At 41.9% G+C, this 26,446-nt stretch overlaps 2 protein-coding genes across 6 annotated transcripts in view; one reads left to right on the top strand and one right to left on the bottom strand.

Annotated features, from left to right (window-relative positions):
* Window positions 1–24,843, bottom strand: TRAF3IP3 (TRAF3 interacting protein 3). 5 transcript variants are annotated; one of them, XM_008582250.1, is made up of 9 exons: window positions 10,195–11,494; window positions 7,629–7,769; window positions 7,380–7,517; window positions 5,982–6,117; window positions 5,309–5,371; window positions 3,082–3,141; window positions 1,856–1,992; window positions 819–932; window positions 1–256 (listed from the first exon to the last, which is right to left on the bottom strand). In XM_008582250.1, exons 1-9 carry the CDS (start codon window positions 10,354–10,356, stop codon window positions 164–166), a joined length of 1,044 nt encoding a protein of 347 aa, XP_008580472.1. In that variant the 5' UTR covers window positions 10,357–11,494; the 3' UTR covers window positions 1–163. The 5 variants fall into 5 exon arrangements, with proteins under 5 accessions (XP_008580472.1, XP_008580473.1, XP_008580474.1 ...); XM_008582251.1 differs by lacking the exon at window positions 7,629–7,769; XM_008582252.1 differs by lacking the exon at window positions 10,195–11,494 and having other exon boundaries at window positions 7,629–8,145.
* Window positions 1–26,446, top strand: part of LOC103598266 (UPF0739 protein C1orf74 homolog) — an 88,897-nt gene that overhangs the window by 2,085 nt on the left and 60,366 nt on the right. The gene's annotated exons all lie outside the window — the stretch shown is intronic.

The raw sequence follows: 26,446 nt of genomic DNA on the forward strand, positions 1-26,446 counted from the left end.
CATGGTCTAAACAGGTGAAGTTTATTTACAGTAGGTTAAAAAAATAATGAAGTCAGAATTCCAGTTCAGTTGGGGGGAAAAACCCAAGCTATGAAATACCCAAACTTTCTGAGTTTTCCACTGAGTTCCTTGCTTTTCACCCAAGGCAGCTGTCACAAGTTATTCAGATCATCAGGTTGTCTTTGTTGGCCAGGAACACTGCCAGTGCTGTAGCAATCACCACCATCAGCATCGGGAGCCATCGGCCACATTGCCTCTGTGTGGAGGGAGAGGAGGGGTAGATAGAAGGTGGCCATGAGTTGGTAGGAGAAGATATAGGTAAAAATAATCTTCCTCTTGCTATTCTAGACCAGTGGAAAACCTTGGGTTGGTGGTGGAGAAAAAGCTTTTTACTTCACTGTCTCTCCCACTTTCTGTCACTCCCTTAGGATAAAAATAGTGGTCTCTTGCCCCAGATACATAAATGCTGATATGAATAATGAAGGGTGGAAAATAACTGAGGAAAATTATGTTCTCTGTTCATATGTCACTATCCTTGCCACCATGCTCATAGTACTCTAAAAGAATACCCTTTCATACTTTAGCTAATAGCAAGTCTTTCCCTCCAGGCTCAAGAGTTCCAGGAAAATTGGGCTTGGATGCATGAGCCAGTGTTTCTTTCCATGGTTGCTCTACTGTCAGTATTGTATAAACCAAGTGGAGTGACACAGGCTGGCCAGGTATTGGCATAAGGTGATAAATTTTCTCTCCAGGACTTGGCTGAAGAAGGGATCATCCCACCGTTATCTAGGGCTGTACTGGAGGATGGACCCTCTTACTCTGGGAGGCGGCTGTAGGCTCTGCTTCAGCTCTTCTCGACAGTGTTGCAGCTTACGCAGGCAGGAGAGATACTCGTCACTGAGGTTGTCTAACTCTGAATGCAGTTCTCTGCACTGGGGGGGAATATCACCAAGGTCATCATCATCAGTTCTGGTCTGGGACAGAATTCAGGTGGGGAGACTACCCTGTGTAAGTTACCCCTTCACTCATTTGGAATTTTTACCATCTTTCCTTTCCAGGCTTTCTCAGCAATTTCAGTTTGCCTTTCAACTGTTTCTCATGTAATTTGTCCAGAATGTGTTCATTTAAATGATTGATTATAACATTACATACTGTATGTGTAAGTGCTTTTATGTGACAGTGTATGTGCAAGTGCCTTGTAAATGGGGGACACCAAAAAATGAAGTTCTTATAGCACAAAAGACCTAGAAGTGAGCTTAGTGCCAGTCAGTTCCCCAGGAGCTAGTTGCATATGGATAATTCTGGGAATGTGTATGTATGAGAGAGAATGAGAATGTGTGAGAGAATGAGAATGTGTGTGAGAATGTGTATGTTTGTGAGTATGCAGAGAGGAAGAGTTTTGCTATTTATTTATCCTTTTTTTTTTTTCCTTTGGCAGCTGGTTGATGTGGGGATCCGAATCCATGACCTTGGTGTTATAAGGCTGCACTCTAATCAACTGAGCTAACTGGTCAGCCCAAGTTTTGCTATTTAAAAAGCCCTATATAAAGCTTTAAAATACTCAGTGTGGGACAAAGTTTGACAAGTTTATATGTTTATTAAATGTGTTTGAGTTTAGGTTGACTTTCCAAAAGGTAACTATTTAATAAAACCTTGAAAGAGGTTGGTATAAATAAGGAAGGGAAAAGATTGACAAGTCAATCCAGAAGCAAAGACATTTTAAACAGGCAAATAAATACCTGCAGGCATCCAATCATAATTTAAACTTTGAAATCCCTGCTCTCTGGTTGCCTCCCAGCAGTTTTTCCTGCCATCCTTCAGATGAGCCCCAGGCTACCTGAGGTTACTGTCTCACCTCCTTTTCCTTGGTCTGGAGCTGCAAAGTCTTCTTTTGCAGCTGGTCTCTGAGATCCCAGTCTTTCTCCTTCCCTGTACCCTCAGGCTCCTCTTCATTAAGGGAGGGCTTTGGACTCCACACAGGCAAAGCCTTATCTAAAAAAGCAGCCAGATTCTCAGTGACAGTGAGGCACGCACACTGAGGAAGGGCCCTGTCATTTAGTGAGAAACCCTAGGAGTTGGGGGAGGGAAGGGAAGAAGGGAAGGCCTGCCCTTGGCTAGACTGAGTGGAATGGAATTCTCTGACTTCAGGAATTCCCATTGGGACCCTGCTCAGCATGGACAGACAGCTGGAATTTGAGCTCCTTGAGGGCAGTGTTGGCATCTTACTTTTCTTTGTATCCCCAGTCTTTTCTAAGGCCAGATGCTTTTAGTGAATACATTGAATTTCTTTGGTTGTATGTCACATCCTTTCTACTTTGTCAGGTAGGCTTGCTGGATCCTTCAACATTATAATCTTATGTCCTCATTTCAAAGTGGTGAAAATAGCACCATTATCCTAAAATTTATCTTCGTGTGGTTAAAGATGGTTTTTCAGACACCTTGCAGCCTTCGTCTTGGTGAAAAGAGCACTGGACTAGGGGTCAGAAGTTCTAGATTGTTGTCTTAGCTCTATCCTTAATTTGGGTGACCATAGACCATCATTTTCATATCCATACTAGTGGGCATAATAATATCTGCATTGTCTATTATATTATACCCAGTGATTGTGAGGAGAAAACAAAAGGCCATGTGTAGTGGATAAGTGAGGAGTTATTGCCTCCTCCAGATACATGAGGAATTCTCAGGAAGCTTGGGAAGCAGACTATTTAGGGCTAAGAATGAGTTGACTCTTGCATGCTACATGATTTGGAGCTGGGAAGTTAGATGTGATTTGGAAAATCAAGTGTGCAAAAATTGACATGAAATCCTGAGTTCAAAATCAATTTATTGAAATGTTCAACACAAACATGTTTTCAGAGAGAGCAGAAATCCTTTTTTCACAGCTTATATGCCTCTCAGGATAGAAGGCTAACTAGTTAAGGTGTACTCGGAGCCAATGATTAGTCCTTAAAAAGCTCCCCAACATCCCTGACTTAACAGACTCCCAGAACTGGAGCTAAGAGGTTATGTAGCCCATACCCTGCCTCTAGGCAGCCAAGGAAAGAGGAATATTTTAGAATTTGTGGTATTAAATTTGCTGACCTTTCTTTGTTAAGAGTTTTTCCTGTTCTTGAAGTTGTAAGGATTGATTCTGAAGCAGACCTGTTGGAAAACACAAGGAACTTGTCTATGCTAGCATATTTACTAGAGCGAGTCTTTTTCCAGAACTTTGCCTAGAACCTTAATTATTAAAGATGTTCATATCTGCTAGGTTGAATTTTGTTCCCCAAAATTTGTATGTTGAAGTTCTAACCCCCAGTTCCTCAGATTGTGACTTTGTTTGGCAATAGGTTCTTTACAGACATAGTCAAGTGAAAATGAGGTAATTAAAGTGGGCCCTAATTCAATATGATTGGTGTTGTCATAAGAAAGGTAAATTTGGACACAGACATGCTCATGGGAAGGATAAAGTGAAGAGATAAAGGGAGAGGATGGCCATTTACAAAACCAAAGAAAGAGGCTTGGAATAGATCCTTCCCTAAATTAAGCTCTCAAAAGGAACCAGCCTTGTTGACACCTTGATTTTGGACTTCTGGTCTCCAGAACTGTGGCTCAATAAATTTCTTTTCTTCAAGTCACCTAGTCTGTGGTGCTTTGCTGTGAATATACTGTCATTATGCTCCTTCTACCATGGCTTTACTTTCAAATCTCTGCTTAGATGTTACCATAGAAGAAAGGCTTTCCCAGACGACCCTATATAAAACAGCAACTGGGGCCGGCCCGGTGGCGCACTGGATAGTGCGCTGCTTGGGAAGCGCGGCGGCGCTCCTGCCGAGGGTTCGGATCCCACATACAGACCGGTTCCCGCTCGCTGGCTGAGCGAGGCGCGGGAGCAACACCGAGGCTTGCAATCCCGTTGCCGGTCCCCGGTCCGGTACGGGGGCAACACTGAGGGTTGCGATCCGTTGCTGGACACGGAAAAAAGACAAAAGACAAAAAACAAAACAAAACAAAAAAACCCCCCCAGCAACTGTTTTCCCTTTAACCTGCTTTAGTTTTCTTCATAGCAGTTCTTTTTTTTAAAAAACATGACCAGTAAGGGGATCTTAACCCTTGACTTGGTGTTGTCAGCACCACACTCTCCCAAGTGAGCTAACCGGCTCTCCCTATATAGGGATCTGAACACTTGGCCTTGGTGTTATCAGTACCACACTCTCCCAAGTGAGCCATGGGCCAGCCCTTTCTTCATAGCAGTTCTTATGACCTGATGTATATTTATTTGTTTATAGAAACTCTACACTGGACTGTAGAGCTTACTTAGAATGTAAGCTTCATGAGGGAAGGAACTATCAGTTTTGTTTATTACAACAGCCTCAGTGCATATGTCTAGGTACCTGGCACTTAGTAGGGGCTCAATAAATATGTATTGAATAAGTAAAGGCATGGTTTTGAAGTGACTTTCTGCCCATCCAGTTCCTGCCCTGTAGGAGCTAGACAGTGTCTGCTGGTGTTCTTCCTCTCTTCTTCCTGTGGTCGTTTTGCTCTTTTAATATTTTTTTGTCTTTTTCGTGACCGGTAAGGGGATCGCAACCCTTGGTGCGGTGTCGCCCGCACCGCGCTCAGCCAGTGAACGCACCGGCCATTCCTATATAGGATCTGAACCCGCGGTGGGAGCATCACTGCGCTCCCAGCGCCGCACTCTCCTGAGTGCGCCACGGGGTTGGCCCAGGTTCTCTAGCTTTTATTCTGAAAATTCTGAAAAGCCCTTTCTCCTCTTCAATATGTAGTTTTGAAGTAGACTGAGGCATGTGTAGTGTGAGCTTTGAGTGCGCCATGGGGTTGGCCCAGGTTCTCTAGCTTTTATTCTGAAAATTCTGAAGAGCCCTTTCTCCTCTTCAATATGTAGTTTTGAAGTAGACTGAGGCATGTGTAGTGTGAGCTTATTTTCTAAACCATACCTGGTGTCAAAGGTCTGTGTGACATATTCATGTCCATAATAAGTTAGAATATGTAAAGTAAGAACTGCCATAGAAAACTCGATACTTCTTAAAATCTGCAAGTCTAGGAGAAATGCAAGTGTTGTCATTGGCATGGAAAGAGAAAAGTAGGAAAGAAAAAAAAAAAAAGAACGGGGGCTAATATATAACTTGTGAAGAGCCATGCGAATGACCTCACTTCAGTAGAAGGGGGACTGAAAATGCACAGAGGTAGAAGATATGCCAAAGACTGGCTCCCTAGTCCCTCCTCTGGATGCCTTTTGTGGGTCAGGAGACCCAGGAACACCAGAAAGCCACCTGTGCTACTTTCAGAATCTAGAAAGGAAACTTACTGTGCAACTGCTGTACTTTGGCCACCAGGGTGAGTTTCTGCTCCTCTGACCTCTTCAGTTGATCTGAAAATGAAATATTGCAAACCAAAATAGAAGAACCCAAAACTTAATGAACTCTACACCTGAGGATGGAAATTAGTAATAGGTGCTATCTTGTCTGTGGCCTCTAAAATGTGTCAAATGGAAATTGCTCTATCTTGTATTTGTTCCAGTTCTGAAGAGGTAAGCCAGAAACCAGGTACCTCAGATTTGTCTGCATCAACAATGTTGGGTTGAATTAAGGGTTGTATTTACTTACTATCTGGTCCTCTCTCTCAGCTGACACAGAGGCTGTGACTGGGAGACCTTCACTGTGTTTTGTGTTTCAACTGACCTTTACCTTTCAAATTAGCAATGTGGCCGTGACATGTGTGACTGATATAAGAGCAGCTGTGATGTGGCCCAGACGGATGGGCCAAAAAGGGCTCATACAACAAGATACTCTAGTGCAGCAAAATTAATTTTAAGTCTTGCATGATTAAAACAGCCCTGCCTTTCCCTCAAGGTAAAATGAAATCATAAAGCCAACCAAGCAAAGCGGAAGGCTGAAACCGTTCTCTCCACCCAGCTTCCATTCTCTGTGTTCACTCAGCCATGGTTCCCATGCTTTGAAGGCCTCCAAGGAGAATGGTACCTTGTAGGTCCTGGGTATCTGAGCTGCACAGGTCTTTGTCCCCTTGTAGTTGTTCAATCTTGGCCTGCAGTTCCTGGTGCTCATTCTCCAAAAGTCGCAGGGCCTGGTTCATCTGTAGGTCTCTGCTGTCCGCTCCCTATAAGGAGGGGGAGGGGCCAACAGAAAAGCATATCAGTGCTGGGGTGGAGGTTGAGGGCAGGTCCCATAGAAGAGGAAAATTCTAGAAAATATGGTAGAATTTTAGAGACAAGGAATGTTAGGGAAATGGAAAAATAGGGAAATTCTGGGGTTTTTTTTGTATTCTTTCCTTTGCTCTGCTGTGTTCCTCACACAACAGTGTATTTTACTTTTGATATTCACAGGGGACTTATGTCCTGACACCTTGGTAAATCAGTAAATTAAGGAATACCAAGTCATCGCTTTTCTAGATGTTTTTACTTTCTCTCTACTTCTCATTCTAGCACTATGAATTTTGGGGGAAGTAGGTCCATTTTTTACAGAAATTTAAGGTTAAAACAGCAACAACAACAGCAACAAAACCTCATAAGAGTTGCCTAAAAGGTGATGGGGAGAGAACAACAAAGGTTGAGATGTGGATGTGATGCAGAGTGACCAGCTAGGTTCACTCCTTTGGTAGGGCTCACACACTGTCTCTTATCAAGTGGGCTATTCCTCCCCTGCTTCAGAAAAATTATAAAGGATCAGCTTTTGAGGTGGATCTACAAAATTCCAAACCAAGTAGGTAAGATTATGCAAAGTAATAGCTAATATTTATTGATGGCTTTTATGCGCTAGCCATTGTGCTAGTGCTTTACATGGGTTACCTTATTTAATCCTCACAATAATACTATTATATAGGTACTATTATCCTATCTTAGAGATGAGGAAACTGAGTCTTATGGGGTTAGTTAATAACTTTTCTGAGGTAACACAGATTGGAAATGATGGAACACTTCAGAATGTCAAGGGTCTACTGTAATTGCTTAAAAAACACATCGCAGGATGTGTTAGTTAATACTCATTTGTAAATAGTGACATTTATTCTTTGCCAATAGTGGGCACTTCTGAACTGAATGCTCTGCTGGGATGGAGTTTGGAGAGTGGCTTAGGGATGACATTCTTAGGCCAATGAATATTTCATCCCAGCCCTTTGCATTTGGATAGTGTCATTCCAATGACTTAGTTCATTTGAATGGGCAGTGCAGACATCCTTGCTGAACTCAAAATTACATTTCAGAGCTTAAACAGTGAGTGTGGTACAAAGTAGGCAATGAGTGAGGAACTGAAAGCTAGATGCTATCAGCTGCCTTTGGGGGCCCCAATGCAGGAACAGCTTCTCTTATCACCACCCCTCCTCCCTATGCCCTGCCTTCTCCCCCAACCCCTAGTGCCTAGTACCTGCAGTTTGGACTGAAGCACATGGAGCTGACTCTCCAGCTCTCTGTGCCGGGTCCCTAGAGTCCTCCAGTCTTCCTTCAGAGCCTCGTACTGGCTCCTCCACTCTTCACACTTCTGCTCTGCTAGGACCAGGGACCGCTGAAGGAGACAAGAGAGGAGGGGGTTTCAGGGAGTTGTGCAGCTGGTTCTTTTTTTCCCCAGAGCTGCCGCAGGGTCCTCAGCCCCAAGGACTACGGTGCATCCCCACACCTGCGTGCTCTGCAGTTGCTGCTCTGCACTCATTTTCTCCTCCAGGACCTTCTGTAGTGACTCCTTGGCCTTCTGCTCATAGTTATTCTTCTGGTCTTCCATTTCCAGTAGCACCTTTTTCATTCCCCAAGGGGAGTATTTCTACAAATTTGATACAATTCAACAAATACACATTGAGCTTCTGTGTGCGAAACACTGAGCTGGGTACAGAAATGAAAAGAAGTTGGTTCTTGCCTCCAGGGCAGAGATGCAGGTAATCTGGTGGGCCTTTTCTTCCTGGCTAGAGTTAGCAAGGAGAGTCCCTCAAGGGATGTGAGGGGTGAGTGGGGGGATAAACAGTGCTCTAGGCTTGCTGGGCATTGTACCCTAGGCCTTCCACAGGCTCTTAAAGTGCATTGTGTCCAAACAACTCTTCTTTCTAAACTTGTTCCTTTCTTCTGGGCTTCTATCTCAGTGACCAGCATCATCCCCCATCCAGTCTCCTAAGCCCTAAACCAGCCAGTCATACTTCATTTCTCTCTCACTTTCTCCCAGTAGTCAATCTCCTTAACAGTTCATGTCTATGTCCTCTATCCCTTCTGCTACTTCCTTAGTTCAGATCTAATAATACTATTATATGGGTTAATGCAATAGTCTCTCTATCTTTAAGCCTTGCTTCCCTTCAGACACTTTTCAGTCCTGCAGTTAGAGGGTTCTTTCTAAAATGCAAGTCTGATCATGCCACTCCCTGCATAAATCTCTCAATAAATTCTCAGTGTCCTAAGGATCACATCCAAACTCCTTGGCATTGCTCCTACTTACAAGCCAGACTTTCATCCCATGCTACCTCCACCCAGGCTGAACTGCTTGCAGGTCCCTTAAGCACTGTGCTTTTAGGCCTCTGCCTTTACCCATATAGCTTCTGCCTAGAGCCTCCTCACCCACCCTTTTTACCTGGTTAACCTCTACTCATGATCAAAATTCAGCCCAGGTATCATCAGTTCTGACAAATTTTGGCTACTCCTATTCCCCCAACTCCTTATGGATTGGGCAGCTTTTCTTAGTGTTCATAATGTTCACATGGTATCCCCTGCATGCCTCTATTCCATTCTATTGACTTATTTGTCTCTCTTACTCAATTGTGAACTCCTTCAATTCAAAGGGCGGGCAGCATGCTGCTGCTGCTTTTTAAAAATCTTTGTTACCTCCAGGACCTGAGCAGTCCCTAGTAAACATAATGTTTTAAAATTAATACATTTGAGAGCTGGCTGGTTAGCTCACTTCGTAGGAGCATGGTGCTGATAACACCAAGATCAAGGGTTCAGATCCCCTGTACTGGCCAGCTGCCAAAAGAAAAAAAAAGAGAAAATGTGAATTTTAAAATTCCTCTTGGCTTCAGGATTAAGAAAGAGACACAAGAGCAGCTTGGCAAATTCACTGGGGGGTTAACCCTCCCCATACCTTTCATCTGTTATGCCCTGTAATTTTGGGGAAGACAGGCAGCTTTTACTGTCAATTCTCTACTACCCGCAGGGTAAGCAGTAGTCCTGATGAGGCAAATTTAGGGATCAGTAGGAAATAATTTCCATTTAGCTTTGTAATTGTCTGAAAACTTGGATTTAAATGAGTGACTGTATGTTTTGGGGATTTTCATTAAAAAGTAGATCCAGGAGTTACTGGTTGAGTAACTGTTAACCCCAATGGGGGTTGTCTCAGTTATTGGACTTAACAATGCTGATCACTGGCCAGCCGATTTATCCCCCATTGAAGAGAATTAGACTGTCGTTCTGGATTATATGTTGGTCTCTTATAAGCTTGATTGGCATTATTTAGTTCATAAGAGCCTGACAAAGCAGGTTATACTGAAAAAATAAAAGTTGTGGACAAGGAAACTTACAAACTATATATAAACTGTTTCCCTACAAGACCCCAACCATCTGGCAGGATTACCTTTTCTCTCCAAAGGGGAGAAGTCTGCCTGCTCCACTGCATTCTCTCATTCAACATCTCCCCACCTGTCAGGGAACCATCACTTCTGAAATGTGAAAGCTGATTTTTTTTCTATCTCTTGTAATCCAAGATTTGTCAATTAAGAGGTTACTAAAGCTGGTTAACAGTGTCACAGAAGAGCCAACAGTCATAGTCTTTTACTTTCTTTAGTGTTGGTACTAGAAAAAAGTTGCCCATGGAATGAAAATCATTTTGCAAGACTTCATTATAGCATCCAACTCATGTGTTCAAAGATTGGGATCTGTGAAGCTCTATCTGAGTGGAGTGAATCTTTACCAAGGCCCTCACCCTATAGTTTCAGATATTTTCAAGGTTCCCCTGGAATTGACAAAGTGGTTAGTGCTGGGATTCCTTTCCAGGGTGCAAAGGGAAGGATACTGGGAGAAAGGGAGAGGAGGATGGGAGATAGTGAAATGGTGGATTAGGGACCAAAGTGAAAATGGCCAAGCCAGAACTGGGTGAGTAGGAATGGCTATGTTAACCTCTGGTGGCATTTCTAGAAAGTAGGGTCGAGGTTAAGCATTCTCCTTATTTAACTGTAGGTAGCCAAGCTAGACGTGTCCTCCAGAGTGCTTACCTGGGTACAGGTGTACAGCTGGTTTTCTAAGGATCTCAGTTTGCCCTTCAGTTTATCTTCATTAAGTTGTCCCTGGAGCAAATAGGATGAGTTAATGAGTTGGGCCAAAATATAGTCTGCAAAGAGATTAACTCCATATTCCCAGCCCACTGTGCACCGCATGGTCAGTGCTCAAATAGTGTTTGTGGAACTGAACTCTTGCAGGAGGTAAAGAGGAGCAAGGATGACAAAGGATGTATAGGTAGAAGAGGGTCTTCTCTTTCTCTGCACTAGGACAAAGAAAAATCAGACTGGCCCCCTTTTACCTTGAGGTTCTCTATCAAATGGCCCAGGGTATCATAGCAGGGAGCCACCTGAAGGAAAGCTTCTAAGCTGTCCTTTCTCTCTCTCATTACCTCCCTCCCCTGTCTAGGCACTACTGCACTCCTCATCTCCTCTCAGCCTCGGACATGGACATTTATTTACCTCTAAAGTGTAGACCAGTAAGGCTAGAGGGGTTTCACCTTCTAGGGGGAATATTTATTTCTTCCATTACCCACCCTGTTATGGGCTCAATTGTGCCCCCATCCACTCAAATTCATATGTTGAATTCCTAACTCCTGCTACCTCAGAATTGGAGGTAGGGTCTTTAAAGAGGCGACTGAGTTAAAATGAAACCATGAGGGAGAAGGCAGGAGCACACATAGGGTCCCAGGCAGGAGCTGAGGGCAGTCCCCACTGGCTGGCAGAAGGAAGGAGCATGGGTCTTAGGCAGGAGCCATGGGCAGCCCCCCCTGCCTGTCAGAAGGCAGAAGTATGCACAGGGTCCTAGGCATGAGCTGTGGGCAGTGCCCACTGCCCAGCAGAAGGCAGGAGCATGCTGAAAACACCACTTTCGTGCAGGTAGTCCACCACAGCCACTGCCACAGCCATAGCTACCATAAAAATGGCTTGCTGCCACTGTACAGATGGCCCACCAGCCACTCAACTACATTGACACAGGAGAGTCACCAGAAAAAGAAGAGGAAGTCTCTCTCCTCAAAGGCCACTACAGAATGATAGAAGAAGCAACTGCTCTGCCAAATGACCAGACATAAATGTACAGTTACTAGAAGTGTGAAAATCCAGGAAAATATGACACCATCAAAAGAATGTGGTAATTCTCAAATACCAGACACTATAGAGCAGGAAACCCTTAAAATGACTGAAAAGGAAATCCAAGCAATGATCTTAAGGAAGCTCAATGTGATACAAGAAGGCTCAGTTATACAACTTAATGAAATGAGAAACAAAAATCTAGGATATGAAGGAAGAAATTTACAAAGATATTAATACCTTAAAAAAGATTGTAGTAGAACTCATGGAACTGAAAGATTCATTCAATGAAGTAAAAAACACAACCAAAAGCTTAAGCAGCAGGCTAGAACAAGGAGAGGAAAGTATTTCTGATCTTGAAGACAGTCTTTTCAAAATAACCTAGGTGGACAGAAAAAAAAAAAAAGAAAAAAAAGAAAAAGAATTTAGAAAAATGAAGAAAATCTAAGAAAGCTAGCAGACAACCTTAGGTGCACAAACATTTGAATCATGGTTGTTCCAGAAGGGGAGGAGAAAGGAAAAGTCATTGAAAAACTATTCAATGAAATAATAACTAAACTTCCAAGGTATAGAGAGAGACATGGACCTTCATATCCAGGAGGCTAAAAGATCCCTAAATAGATTCATCCAAAAAGATCCTGTCTGAAACACCATATAGTCAAACTGGCAAAGCTCAGAGACAGACAATCCTAAAAGCAGCAAGAGAAAAGTGCCAAGTCACCTATAAGGGAGACTCTCTATCATACTAACAGCAGACTTCTCAACAGAAACTCTACAGGCCAAAAAAAAAATGGGATGATAAGTTCAGAATACTAAAAGAAAAGACTGCCAGCCAAGAATAGTATACCCAGCAAGGATATCCCTTCATAAATGAGGGAGAAATAGTGTATTTTCCAGAAAATCAAAAACTGCAGGAATTCACCCCCACACAACCAGCCCTTCAAGAAATCTTCAAGGGAGTTGTGCATCTGGAATCCAAAAAACGATAATTACTACCATAAATACACAAGGAAGAACAAAACCCACCGTGGGAACAAAAATGCAAATGAAGAAGAGAAACAAACTAAATTTTATAATGTTAGAAAGCCAACAAACATCAAAGACAAACAATAAAAGGGGAAGAGAGGAACAAAAGATATTTGATACATCCAGACAAAAATCAATTAAATGCCAGGAGTAAGACAGTAGTTTTCAATAACAGCCCTAAATGTAAATGGTTTAAACTCCTCACTGAAAATACAGAGACTGACTGATTAGATTAAAAAGCTAGACCCAACTATATGCTGTCTTCAAGAGATTCACTTCACCTATAAAGACATACACAGACTAATAGTGAAGGTATGGAAAAAGTTAATACCACACAAATGGAAATCAAAAATGAGCAGGAGTAGCTATTCTTATATTAGACAAAATAGACCTTAAATCAAAAACCACAAAAAGAGACAATGAAGGCCAGTATATAATAATAAAGGGATCTATCCATCAAGAAGACACAACAATCATAAATATATATGCACCCAACACTGAAGCACCTAGATATGTAAAGCAAACTCTAATATTAAGCCTAAAGAAAGATAGATCACAATACAATAATAGTAGGGGACCTGAACACCCATCTGTCAGCACTGGACAGAGCATCTAGACAAGAAATCAGCAGAAACACAGGATTTAAACTGCACTTAAGCCAACTGGACCTGGCAGTCTACAGAACATTTTGTCCAACAACTACATAATATACATTCTTCTCATCAGCACATGGAACATTCTCCAGGATAGACCATATGTTAGGTCACAAATCTCAAAAAATTTTAAAATATTGAAATTATTTCAAGTATCATTTCAGACCATAACAGATTAAAACTAGAAATCAATAAGAAGCAAAACTCAGAAAACTATACAAATACATGGAAATTAAACAACAAGCTCATGAATGACCTATGGGTTCAAGAAGAAATTAAACAGGAAATCAAAACATTTCTTGAGACTAACAAAAGTAAAGACACATACCAAAACCTGTGGAATACTGCAAAAGCAGTACTAAAAGGGAAGTCTCTTGCAAAAACTGCTTACATCAAAAGAATAGAAAGATTTCAAGTAAACAACCTAACACTACACTTCAAAGAACTAGAACAACAAAAACAATCCGATCTCCAAATTAGTAGATGGAAAGAAATAACTAAGATCAGAGCAGAACTAAATGAAATAGAGACCCCCGAAATGATACAAAAGATCCATGAAAGAAAAAGTTGATTTTTTTGAGAAGATAAACAAAATAGGCCAATATCTAGGCTAACTACAAAAAGAAGAGGCAAGACCCAAATAACAAAAATCAGAAATGAAAAAAGGAGACATAACAACCAATTCCACAGAAATACAAAAATCATTGAAAACTATTATAAACAACTTTGCCAACAAATTTGAAAACCTGGAGAAAATGGATAAATTTCTGGACACATACAAACTACCAAGACTGAACCAAGAAGAAATAGAAAACCAGAACAGACCAATAACAAGCAATGAGATTGAAGCAGTAATCAGCACTCTCCCAACAAGGAAACATCCAGTACTTGATGGCTTTACTGCTGAACTCTACCAGACATTTAAAGAGGAATTAATACTAATTCTCTTCACACTATTCCAGAAAATTGAAACAGAGGCCATTCTCCCAAACTCATTCTATGAGACCAGCATCACCCTGATACCAAAAACCAGACAAAGATGAAACTATAGACCAATATCTTTGATGAACATAGAAACAAAAATCCTCAACAAAATATTAGAATACAACAACACCTCAAAAAAATTATAGACCACATTCAAGTGAGATTCATCCTAGGGACGCAAGGATGGTTCAACATACGCAAGTCAATAAATGTGATACACCACATCAAAAAAATAAGGGACAAAAATTGTATGATTATCTCAATAGATACAGAAAAAGCATTTTATAAAATTCAACATCCCTTCATGATAAAGTCAGCAAATTAGGTATAGAAGGAAAGTATTGCAACACAATAAAAGCCATGTATGACAATTCCACTGCCAATATCCTGAATGGAGAAAAGCTGAAAGCTTTTCCCTTAAGAATGGGAACAAGGATGCCCACTCTCACCACTCCTATTTAACATAGTATGGAAATACTAGCCAGAGCAATCAGGCAAGAGAAACAAAGGGCATCTAGATTGGAAAAGACGAAGTAAACTGTCCCTGTTTGAGATGACATGATCCTACAGAGAGAAAAGCCTGAAGACTCTACCAAAAAACTCTTAGAACTGATAAACGATTTTAGTAAAGTTGCAGGATACAAAATCAACACATGAAAGTCAGTAGCTTTTTTATACTCAAATAATGAACCAGCAGTAAAAGGCATTGAGAAAGCAAGCCCATTTACAACAGTCACCAAAAAAATAAAATACCTCGGGATTAGTTTAACAACAGAGGTGACGGATCTTTATAATGAGAACTACAAACCATTGCTGAAAGAAGTTAAAGAGGACACAAAAAAGTGGAACGACATTCCATGCTCTTGGTTTGGAAGAAGTAACACTGAAAATGTCCATACTACTGAAAGTGATCTACAAATTCAGTACAATCCCCATCAATATACGAATGACATTCTTCACAGAAATAGAAAAAAACAATCCTAGCATTCATATGGAATAACAAAGGACCCCCAATAGCCAACGTAATCCTGAGTAATCATGAGCCAGAGGCATTACACTACCTGACTTCAAATTATACTGCAAAACTATAGTAACCCAAACAGCGTGGTACTGTCATAAAAACAGACACTCAGACCAGTGGAACACAATAGAGAACCCAGAAATCAACCCATATACTTATAGCCAACTGGTATTTGACAAGGGCAACAGGACATACATTGAGGAAAGGACTGCCTCTTCAGTAAGTGGTGCCGGGCAAACTGGACATCCATATGCAGAAGAATGAAAGTAAAGCTGTACCTTTTGCTATATACCAAAATCAACTCAAAATGGATTAAGGACTTATATGTAAGACCTGAAACTATATAAAGAAAACATAGGAGAAACACTGGGAAATAGAACTAGGCCAAGACTTTATGAAGAATATCCCAAAAGTACAGGCAATGAAAGAAAAAAATAAATGGGATTATATCAAACTAAAAAGCTTCTGCACAGCAAAAATATAAAACAAACAAACAGTAAACAGAGCTAAAAGACAACTTATGAATGGAAGAAAATATTTGCAAACTATGCATCTGACAGGGGATTAATATCCAGACTACACGAGGAACTCAAACAACAGTAAAAAAACAAGTAACTCAATTAAAAAATGGGCAAAGGAGCTGAATAGGCATTTCTCATAGGAAGATATACAAATGTTCAACAGGCACATGAAAAAATATTCAACATCATTAGGCATCAGGGAAATGCAAATCCAAACCACGTTGATATATCATCTCACTCCAGTTAGACTGGCTAGTATCAAAAAGACAGAGAATAGCAAATGCTGGTGAGAATGTGGAGAAAGGGGAACCCTTCTACACTGTTGGTGAGACAGTAAATTAGTGCAGCTGTTATGGAAAACATTATGAAGCTTCCTCATTTATGGATAGAACTGCTATATAATCCAGCAGTCCTGTTGCTGGTTGTGTACCCAAAGGAATGGAAATCATCACGTTGAAGGGACATCTGCATTCCTATGTTTATCACAGCTCTATTTACATTAGCTGAGAGTTGGACCTAAATGTCCATCTATGGATGATTGGATAAGGAAAATGTGGTATATATATATACAATGGAATACTACTCTGCCATAAAAAGGAGTGAAATTCTGCCATTTGCAGCAATGTAGATGAACTTAGAGAAAACCATGTTTAGTGAAATAAACCAGGCACAGAAAAAGAAATACTGCATATCCTCAGTTATAAGTGGGAGCTGGAAAAAAAAAGAAAGAAAGAAGGATACAACAATCACAATAATTTGTTGAACTTTCAAAAGGAGAGATGGAACTGAGGCCACCAGAGGTGGGAAAGGGGGAGGGGGAGAGGGGGGTAGGGAGAAATTGGTGCAGGACCACAAAAAATGTTTACATTGTGTAATGATAAAAAAAAAAGTATGCAAAAAAAAAAAACAAAACAAAAAACAAAAAGAGGTCACGAAAGTGGGCCCTAATCCAATATGACTGGTATCCTTAGAAGAAGAGGAGACACTGGGAGATACTGAGGTAAGTCCATGTGAAGATACAGAGAGAAGGTGACCATCTGCAAACCAGGGAGAGAGGCCACAGGAGAAAGCAACCCTGCCGATACCTAGATCTTGAACGTTTATCCTCCAGAACAGTGAGAAAGTAAGTTTCTTTTGTTAAAGCAACACAATCTGTGGTACTTTTTTATGGCAGCATGCGCGCGCGCGCACACACACACGATTCAAGATGAGAAATTCTGTAAGAGAACAAGAAATGNTGTTATGGAAAACATTATGAAGCTTCCTCATTTATGGATAGAACTGCTATATAATCCAGCAGTCCTGTTGCTGGTTGTGTACCCAAAGGAATGGAAATCATCACGTTGAAGGGACATCTGCATTCCTATGTTTATCACAGCTCTATTTACATTAGCTGAGAGTTGGACCTAAATGTCCATCTATGGATGATTGGATAAGGAAAATGTGGTATATATATATACAATGGAATACTACTCTGCCATAAAAAGGAGTGAAATTCTGCCATTTGCAGCAATGTAGATGAACTTAGAGAAAACCATGTTTAGTGAAATAAACCAGGCACAGAAAAAGAAATACTGCATATCCTCAGTTATAAGTGGGAGCTGGAAAAAAAAAGAAAGAAAGAAGGATACAACAATCACAATAATTTGTTGAACTTTCAAAAGGAGAGATGGAACTGAGGCCACCAGAGGTGGGAAAGGGGGAGGGGGAGAGGGGGGTAGGGAGAAATTGGTGCAGGACCACAAAAAATGTTTACATTGTGTAATGATAAAAAAAAAAGTATGCAAAAAAAAAAAACAAAACAAAAAACAAAAAGAGGTCACGAAAGTGGGCCCTAATCCAATATGACTGGTATCCTTAGAAGAAGAGGAGACACTGGGAGATACTGAGGTAAGTCCATGTGAAGATACAGAGAGAAGGTGACCATCTGCAAACCAGGGAGAGAGGCCACAGGAGAAAGCAACCCTGCCGATACCTAGATCTTGAACGTTTATCCTCCAGAACAGTGAGAAAGTAAGTTTCTTTTGTTAAAGCAACACAATCTGTGGTACTTTTTTTATGGCAGCATGCGCGCGCGCGCACACACACACGATTCAAGATGAGAAATTCTGTAAGAGAACAAGAAATGGAGAGAGAGAGAGAGGTTAAAGCAGGGTGGGAGCAGCGTGGGGTAAGAGGGCTTCCCAGAAAGTATGGCAGCATGCGCGCGCGCGCACACACACACGATTCAAGATGAGAAATTCTGTAAGAGAACAAGAAATGGAGAGAGAGAGAGGTTAAAGCAGGGTGGGAGCAGCGTGGGGTAAGAGGGCTTCCCAGAAAGTCACATTCTATTTATTCACAAGCTGGGTCTGTCGGATGCTAATCTCTAGGGTGAGAGTGGAGAGAGGCAGACAGGCAGGCAGGCAGAGAGGCCCGCCTCTGCTGCTCAGCTTCTCGGTATTTCGGCTGCATAGCCAACTGCTTCCTTGCTGCCTTGCTGTTGCCTCCAGCTGTACGCTTGCTCCTTTTTGCCAGGTAGAAGCTTTGTTTTTCTGGCCTTGGGTTTTATTTAAGGTGTATGTGTGCATGGGGGAGCAAGTTTTCCAGAGAAAGGGCCATGGGCCTCTTTAGCAGTAACCGGTTTTCATATCCTTTTTCCGGCTTTTTCCAGCAGGCCCTGTGGGACACTTCTGGGGTCTAGAAATTCAACTTCTCTTCAGGCCTGAGACACCATGGCCCCTCTTGTCAGAACAGCTGGGTCGTTTCCAACCCTCATAACATTTCCAGTCTATAACAGTCTGGGGGTTGTTTTGACTTTTGCCTCCCTCAATGAGTTTCAGGGTGCCTGGGGGAGGCAGGAAGTGGTATCTCACAGCTCCTATTTTGATCTTGTTTGGCTAATTCTTCTCAGCATGGGAGCCAGGGGGTGCCCCCACCCTTTCTGCTTCCTGTGTTACTCAGCTGGGCCTTGCAAAAGCAAAAATCTTGCCAGAAATAATTTTTTTAAGTGCCTCCTGCTATTAATGTTTTTCCTAATGTCTCATATGAGAGAGAGCTGAGAGTCAGGGATTTGGCATCTATAATAACCACAGGGCTTTGGGATAGATAAAAGAGATGGACAAAGACTTCCACTGTTTGGGCTTTGGAGTAATTGGTAGAATGCCTGCATTCTGTTCGTTGTCAATCCACAGGTCCTGAAATCAACTGGCTCCACACCCACCTCCCCTGGTTCAGATCTTCTGACTCCATGCATTTTATTTCGCCTAAGTTCTTATGTACAGTGCAGGATACAACCAAACCCTCTGAGTATAAGGTCTGTGTTGCTGTAGTTTGGGAAGAAAACAGATAGGCCCATGGCAATATTCTTAAATTTTCTTCAGTCTCTTACCCTTTCTGGATATCCCCTCTTTCCCTATTCTGTAGTATGGCTTTGATTTAACAACTTGCCTCTTTCAACTGTTTTTTAAAAAAATTTTAGCCCAACCCCAGATTACTTTTCCATTCATGTTGCAATAGAAAATAATTAATGATAGCCCCTTCAGTGGGGATGAGGGCCACCCGGGTCAGGGGCTTGAACAAAATCTTGTCCACAGCTCTGCCTTCCCAGACTCCCCAAGGCAGGCAGGAAGGTCACAGCCAAGGTGGTGCAAATGGGGCGTGTAGTTTTCTGGTCTGAGCCCCAGTTCTACCCACGCTGAAGCCCAGTTTTATAGCATGGGGGAAGAAACACTTTTTTCAGGCCTTCTGCTGACCTAGGCAGTCACACCCCAGGAGCCCAGGGCTCAGAGGGCACAGTAACCCTTGGTGGAGAAGGGAGCAAGGCAGAGGCCATACACACCTGGTGCCGGTCTGAGGGCTTCAGCTCCTGCTTCTGCGTGGTTTCCCCTGCCTCTGATCTGCTCTCCAGAAACACCACCACCTCACTGCAGAAGCACCAGCCCACAACTCATCTCTCTGCTCTAGCAGAATTGCTTAGGGCTTGCAGCCAATCCCCCGCTGCGCTGTCATCTCAAGATCTCAATTTCACTTTGCAGATGTTAAAACCCCAGTGTGCCCTGCTCCTGTTTTTCTGTTGTCCAATGTTGAGAACTCCCTTTCTCTACTGGCTAAGCTGTTAAGCTCTGAAGGCCAGACCCAGCTTAGGAGTCTCAGCAGTGCCCTGGAGCCTATGGCATCCAAAAGGCCCAGAGTCAGCTTGGAGGTGGAGGAAACCGAGGGAGCTGATCCTTCTAATAGTTTGTGGTGAGCTTCTCTCATGTGAAATTGGAGGTTCAAGTCATGGAGGCCAAATGGAAAAAATAAAGGTCTGAACTGGGCTGGATATCAATGTCTCAGTTCTGGCCACATTCTTCCAATTATTTTTCTCAAGTACCAGGCTGGGGCTGTTCTTTCATTGATGCTGGGGCATTCATGGGAGGGATAGAGTTGAATTGTCTTGTTTTGGGGGAGGCAAGAGATCTCATCTGAAAAGTATCATGACTATTTTTCTCAAAAACAGGAAGCTGGGGGGTTGATGAGGAGGAAGAAGAAGAGAAGGGTGAAGATTGGGAGGGGTGGGAAGAAAGGGAGGGAAAAAATCAAAGCCAGAGGAATTTCTGCTCTTGGGCTGGTGTATGGGGTAAAGCTCATTCTCCAAGACTACCCTAGAAATGTCTCAAGATATCCTCCCCATTCCCACCATGCTTACTATGATTTAAGCTCTGATTGTGTCTTACCTGGGTTATTACAGGAGCCTCCACTGCCCCCACCCCCACCTGGACACAGGGTCCTTACTGTTGCTGGGGAACCTTTTAAGACATAGATCTGATCATTTCCTTTCAATTCAGTTCCATGGACAGGATCGAGCTTCTTCTAAGGATGGGCCAGACATTGCTCAGTGTAGTACTTTAAACCCCTGTAAGGTGTAGTTCCATAGCCACCCTGCTTATTGCCTGTAGAAATGTTTCTCAAACTGAAGGTAGCGTGCACTCTCATGGCTCTCTGATATAAACATATATATCAGAGATGTGTATATATGTGTGTGTGTGTGTGTGTACACACACACACACACACACACACACACACACACACACATATATATATATATATATATATATATATATATATATATATATATATATATATATATATATATATATATATATATATATATATATATATATATATATATATATATATATATATATATATATATATATATATATATATATATATATATATATATATATATATATATATATATATATATATATATATATATATATATATATATATATATATATATATATATATATATATATATATATATATATATATATATATATATATATATATATATATATATATATATATATATATATATATATATATATATATATATATATATATATATATATATATATATATATATATATATATATATATATATATATATATATATATATATATATATATATATATATATATATATATATATATATATATATATATATATATATATATATATATATATATATGTGTGTGTGTGTGTGTGTGTGTGTGTGTGTACACACACACACACACACACACACACACACACACACATATATATATATATATATATATATGGTTTTCCTTTAAAACTGGGTTCATACAGTATTTATGTTTGAGATACCCTGCTCAACAGAAAAAAGTTTAAATCCCGTAATTCTAGAGACCTATCTGAGGCCTTTTCTTTGGTACTGCTTTGACATGATTCCTTCATTTCAGCTACACTCTGCTATACCTAATGTGCTTTGTCACACCCAGGCCTGTAATCATTCTGTTTCCTTTACCTTAAACTCCCTTCTCCTTTCTGCTCTTTTTTTCCCCATCAGCACTCCTGCTTCTGTGAACTCCTACTCATCCTTCAAGACTTAGCTATAATGATCTCTTTCCTTTGGAGCCTTCCCTCTTCCTCCTCAGACAGAATAATTGCTCCCTTCTTTTTACCATGTATCACTTTGTATACACAAATATACTGTTCTGGAGTTATCACATGTCTTTTTCTTCCTGGCTGGAGTGTGAGCTCCTCAAGGGCAAGGGCTCTACTTCTTTTTGTCCCTGTAGCACAGGGTCCAGCACAGAGTTGAAACTTATCCCATATATGTCAAACAAGTGAGTGAGTTGAGCTCAATTTAGTTCAGCATACACAGCTGTTTGCCCAGGGTTCTACCCTGCCAATGAAAATGACTCCCTTAGTAATCAGGAGCCTGACCGTAGACTACCAAATTCAGGTACAATGTCTGATGTGAGAAGGGAGGACTGAGCTTAGGAAGTCTTTTTCACATCACTACAAATTCTCAGTTTTGTCCCACACCCTCCAATTCTATTTCTCTGTCTAAGCACAAGCCATCTCTGATGTAGGATAAGATGTTTATGGAAGCCTGTGAGGTTGTGTGCTCTGTCTTGCTGCACCTGCTGCTTTATGCTTCAGTGCCATCGGGCTGCTTGTAGTTCCCTGAACATACTGGTCTAAGGGTTTCAACATGGGGTTCGAGGATCCCTGGGTATTCTTGAGACCTTTCCCTTTCAGGAGACCCACAAGGTCCTCCCTTTTCCAACTACATATTTGTGTGAGACTGAATTTTCTTCATAGACTTCATAGACTTCATTCCGATGAATGTATTACAACAGATTGAATGCAGAAGCAAATATGAGAATCTATCTATCTTTGTCCAGTCAGACATTAAAAAGTTGCAGGAGTGTAAAGCAATGCCACTGTTCTCACTGAGTTTTTTTTGTTTTTGAAAATACGGTTATTTTTCATAAAAAAATTGAGTTAGCATGTAATAGTTCACTTGTTATTTTAAAATTAATAAATCTAAATTTTTGTTGTTATTTCTAATATGGTAAATTATCATATGGCAAATATAAAAAGTTCTTTGAGATTTTCAGTAATTAAAAAAAATAATATTAATGGGTCCTGAGATAAAGTTGGACAACTACTGCGCTAGAGTATATCATGCCTCTGATCTTTGCCTGTGCTAAATCTCCCACCTAAAGTACTGTTCCTGCATCCACATTTGCCTGGCAGTGCGTCTATACCTATTAATATTCCCCTGGCTCTCCTCTTCTCTGGAGTCATCCATTCCTTCGTGTATTGTACTATATCCTGAAAATATTTTTTTCTCATATCTCTGTATTAACTAGGCATCTGTCTCCCTTACAAAACCATAGGCTCTCTAAAAGTGTTAATTAGAACTCTGTCTAATTAATCTCATAATTTCCAGTGCTAGCCCAGTGCTTAGTATAGAGACCATGATTTGTGAATATTGTATGAATGGACTAAAATCAGGAGGCTTGAATTTTAGTTCCAGTTCTACCACTAACTAGCTGGGTGGCTTTTGGCAAATTACTTGACCTTTTTGAGACTCAGTTTCCTCATGGGAAAAATGGGAGGATTAGACTAGATGATCTCTATAGTCCCTTTCCACTCTGACATTCATGTCTGGGCTGAGTGGTGGGTGCATACTGGCTTGGAGTTAATAGGCACGAATCCCATACAAAAGTAGTTGACATTTACCATATTCAGTAGTATTAACTGTATTGGAATCTTCCTTCATTCCTTCTAACAAACTAAAAAGTGGGAATTCTTGCTACTTTCAGTTCTGTGTCTTCCCTGTGTATGTAGAGGCATGACCCTCATTGATAAACCCGGATTTAGCTGAGCTTTCCCATATATTTACTGTGACCTGTTTGACCTCTAGGTCTCAGCACCATCCTCCCACCTGCCTCTTCCCAGCTCACTATTCAGTAGTGAGAAAACCCCTTCTCCTGCTGGGAGGGTGTGGAAAAATGAGATGGGCACACATAGAGGCCCATGAGCTCTGTGTAAACAGAGGTTTTATTCCCTTACCTTCCAAGAGCTGTCAGAGGCCCGTATCAGGGTGGACAGTAGGTCTTGGAGAATCACCATCTTCTGTTTTAGGACAAGTTCCCTTTGTAGGGCCTCCTGGGGGGCACAATGCAGGAGGGTGAGATTAATCTGGAGGAGGAGGGGGTAGGTGGGTAGAGGAGTTGAAGGGAGAGGTCACATGCCACTTACTTTAAGGTACTCGGAAAGCTGGATGATTTCCTAGAGAGAAAAAAAAAAAAAAAAAAAAAAAAGACTCTGGGTCCCCTGAAATCCCAGAACAGAGAACCAGAGCCTGGGTTGGCTTGTGTGGAGCAAACCTTCTCTGCCTTGGCTATGACAGGGTCCCTCCAGGCCCCTATCTATGCTCAGTGTCCCCTTGCCATCCATGAAAGGTGCCCCTCTGTCCCAGCCTGAGCTTATCATGGAATTCCAGAATGTCCGTGCTTAGATACCATCTGGCTCAAACCCTTCAAAGTGAGGATTTTCTTACCTTATCCAGAACTGTAACTCCATAACTGAGAAGAGAAGAAAAAAAAATGACAATGGACCGAGGAATCAAGTAAGTCAGAAGGCAGTGGGCAATTCCTTCTGGGATCCCTTCTGAAGAGCCAGTAGGGTGGGGAAGAGCATCCTCTTTCTTCATGAAGGTGAACATGGAAATCCATTGTGTTCTCTCTCCACATACTGGGTGGAGGTATTCAAGTCAAAGCTTAGAGGAGAGGAGTGGATGGGATGTGAGGGGTAGGGTCAGGAGCATGAAAGGAACTCACTTGGTTTGTTGACTGGCATCGTTCTTAATTGTTGGCTGTGTTTCTTCTGTCTTTGTCTGAGTGCCTGAGAGAGGGAGGATGAGGTGATTCAGAACCCGTGGGGAGGAAGTGAGGGAGGTGGGGAGGAATAGGGCCTCTTCACTGCCAGTGAGCTGGGGCTGCCATGCCAGTGTTCTCTGCAGGCCCCAGTGAACAAGGGAGCTCTGCTCTTACCACGGTGGTGTGTGGGTGGCTTCTTGATGGGAGAGTCCTGTGGTGGCGGGCCCCCAGCCTGTGAGGAGAGGTGGTCAGCCAGGTGCATCTGGATGCCTGAGGGAGGATGCTGGGTTGGAGAGACCTCAGATCTGACCCCTGCCACCTGGGAAACAAGTAGGAGATGCTGAAAACCACTGCCTAGAGCCTCGTAAAAGAAGACTCTCCAGATGATTGAAGGAAGATGAAGCAGTGACCATATTTGTTAAGGGCAGAATGTTTGTATCCCCCCAAAATTCATATATTGGGGGGGAAATCCCAAGACCCAATATAATGGTATTAGGAGGTGAAGCCTTTGAGAAGTAATTAGGTCAGAGGATGGAGCCCTTATGAATAGGACTAGTGCTCTTATAGAAGAGACATAAGAGAGCTTGCTTCCTTTCCATCTACCCTCTGCCAAGAGAGGATACAATGAGACAAAGGCCATTTGCACACCAGGAAGTGTGTCCTCACCAGACACCAGATCTGCTAGAGCCCTAATCTTGGACTTCCAGCACCCAGAATTATGAGAAATAAATTTCTGTTGTTTAAGCCACCCAGTCTATGGTAATTTGCTATAGTAGTCTGAATGGACTAAGACAAAGTTTCAGGTTCAGAAAACCTAAATAACCCACTCAAGCCTTCAAGTGGTTGCTTTAAGTAGCTACTCAAGTAGTTACAAAGTTACTCTGGCTCGGCCATCTGTGTCCTGGCTGGTGGGAATAGTCCTCCTCAGGGCAGACAAGTGGGGAGCTGGACACCCGTTGCCGGTTCCGGTCAGGTACGGGTGCGACACCGAGGGTTGTGATCCGTTGCCGGACACGAAAAAAGACAAAAAAAAAAAAAGAGTCAATGTTGGCAACAACACTAAAACGCTAAGAAATGTCTATGGTATCCAATCATATGAACCAACTCAATCTCAACAAAACCTTAAATAACTAATAGGCAGAGGTGGAGTTCTTTAATTGTTTTTTTTCTTCTTTTTCTCCTGAGGTTTTTTTTTTTTTCAACTAAAAGCATTCAGAAACCTTAGAAAGTACACAGATGGTTTTCTTTTGCAATTGGGCTCTAGGATTACTTCTCTGAGCAGCACTTCCTATTGTGCTATAACAGATCTAGTTAAGAAGCCCTGACGGAACACCTACTCTGCTACGGCACAATGCCAGGCTTTTCCAGGGAGTACGGTGGACCCATCCCTGCTGTCAGGGTGCTCACGACATGGGTGTGAAGACACAAATGGTTTTCTGGCTGAGGTCATCAGGCCAGACTAATGGGCCCTCTAAGAGTTATACAGTCTTAGAGGATTTGTAACCTTACAAGGCCCACAGAGAGCAGAGGTGGCCTGGAGAAGCCAGGGAAGGATTCCTGGACCAGATGAGGCCATAGCTGGGTAATTTTGGTAGAACTGGAATGGTACAAGAAAAAGAAGATGGGTGGATGCAGCAGCCTCGAAGAAGTGTGTGTGTGTGTGTGTGTGTGTATGTGTGTTGGAGAAGGGTATCAAGAGGATTGGCCTGTGTACCTGGCATAGCATTCAGTAAATATTTGATGAGTGATGGACGAATGAATGCTGTAAGATAGCTTTAGAAGATATGTATAGATTGCATAAATTTGAACTGATAACAGTTATTTGCTATGGAATTGTTTTTAAAATTATTTTTTCCCTCCTAAAAGGCAAATTCAAACCAAAAAACAGCTAAGCAAATGAACAAAAATACAACTCAGAAATCTCTGAATGAGTAAGTGGCTAAATGGCTAATGGAGACTTTACTGTATGACTGAGGAAGAAGGAACTTAATTTAAATCACTTTTTAGTGAGCTTGAGCCCACCCACCCTCCTTGGTACTCCTCCCCCCCCCCCCCTTTGACTTCCTACCTGCCATTTTCTTTGTTTAAAAACTTAGAAAAGGGGCCGGCCCGGTGGCGCACTGCTACAGTGCGCTGCTTGAGAGCGTGGCGATGCTCCCGCTGAGGGTTCGGATCCCACATACAGACCAGCCGCTCACTGGCTGAGCAAGGTGCGGGTGCAACACCGAGGGTTGCGATCCCGTTGCCGGTTCCGGTCAGGTACGGGTGCGACACTGAGGGTTGCGATCCCGTTGCCGGGTCCGGTC

This window comes from Galeopterus variegatus, unplaced genomic scaffold (genome assembly GCF_000696425.1).
Source record: "Galeopterus variegatus unplaced genomic scaffold, G_variegatus-3.0.2 Scaffold2550, whole genome shotgun sequence".
Classification (NCBI taxonomy): Eukaryota; Metazoa; Chordata; class Mammalia; order Dermoptera; family Cynocephalidae; genus Galeopterus; species Galeopterus variegatus.

What these genes read in the sequence shown, in the direction of transcription:
- TRAF3IP3 (XM_008582250.1), bottom strand. Translation starts at nt 10,356, where the DNA reads ATGCGGTGCACAGTGGGCTGGGAATATGGAGTTAATCTCTTTGCAGAC. An exon ending in AGCAACTGCAGAGCACGCAG is followed by an intron (nt 7,518 to 7,628) that starts GTGTGGGGATGC and finishes TGTCTCCTTCAG; the next exon opens with CGGTCCCTGGTCCTAGCAGA. An exon ending in AAAACTCTTAACAAAGAAAG is followed by an intron (nt 1,993 to 3,081) that starts GTCAGCAAATTT and finishes CTGCTTTTTTAG; the next exon opens with ATAAGGCTTTGCCTGTGTGG.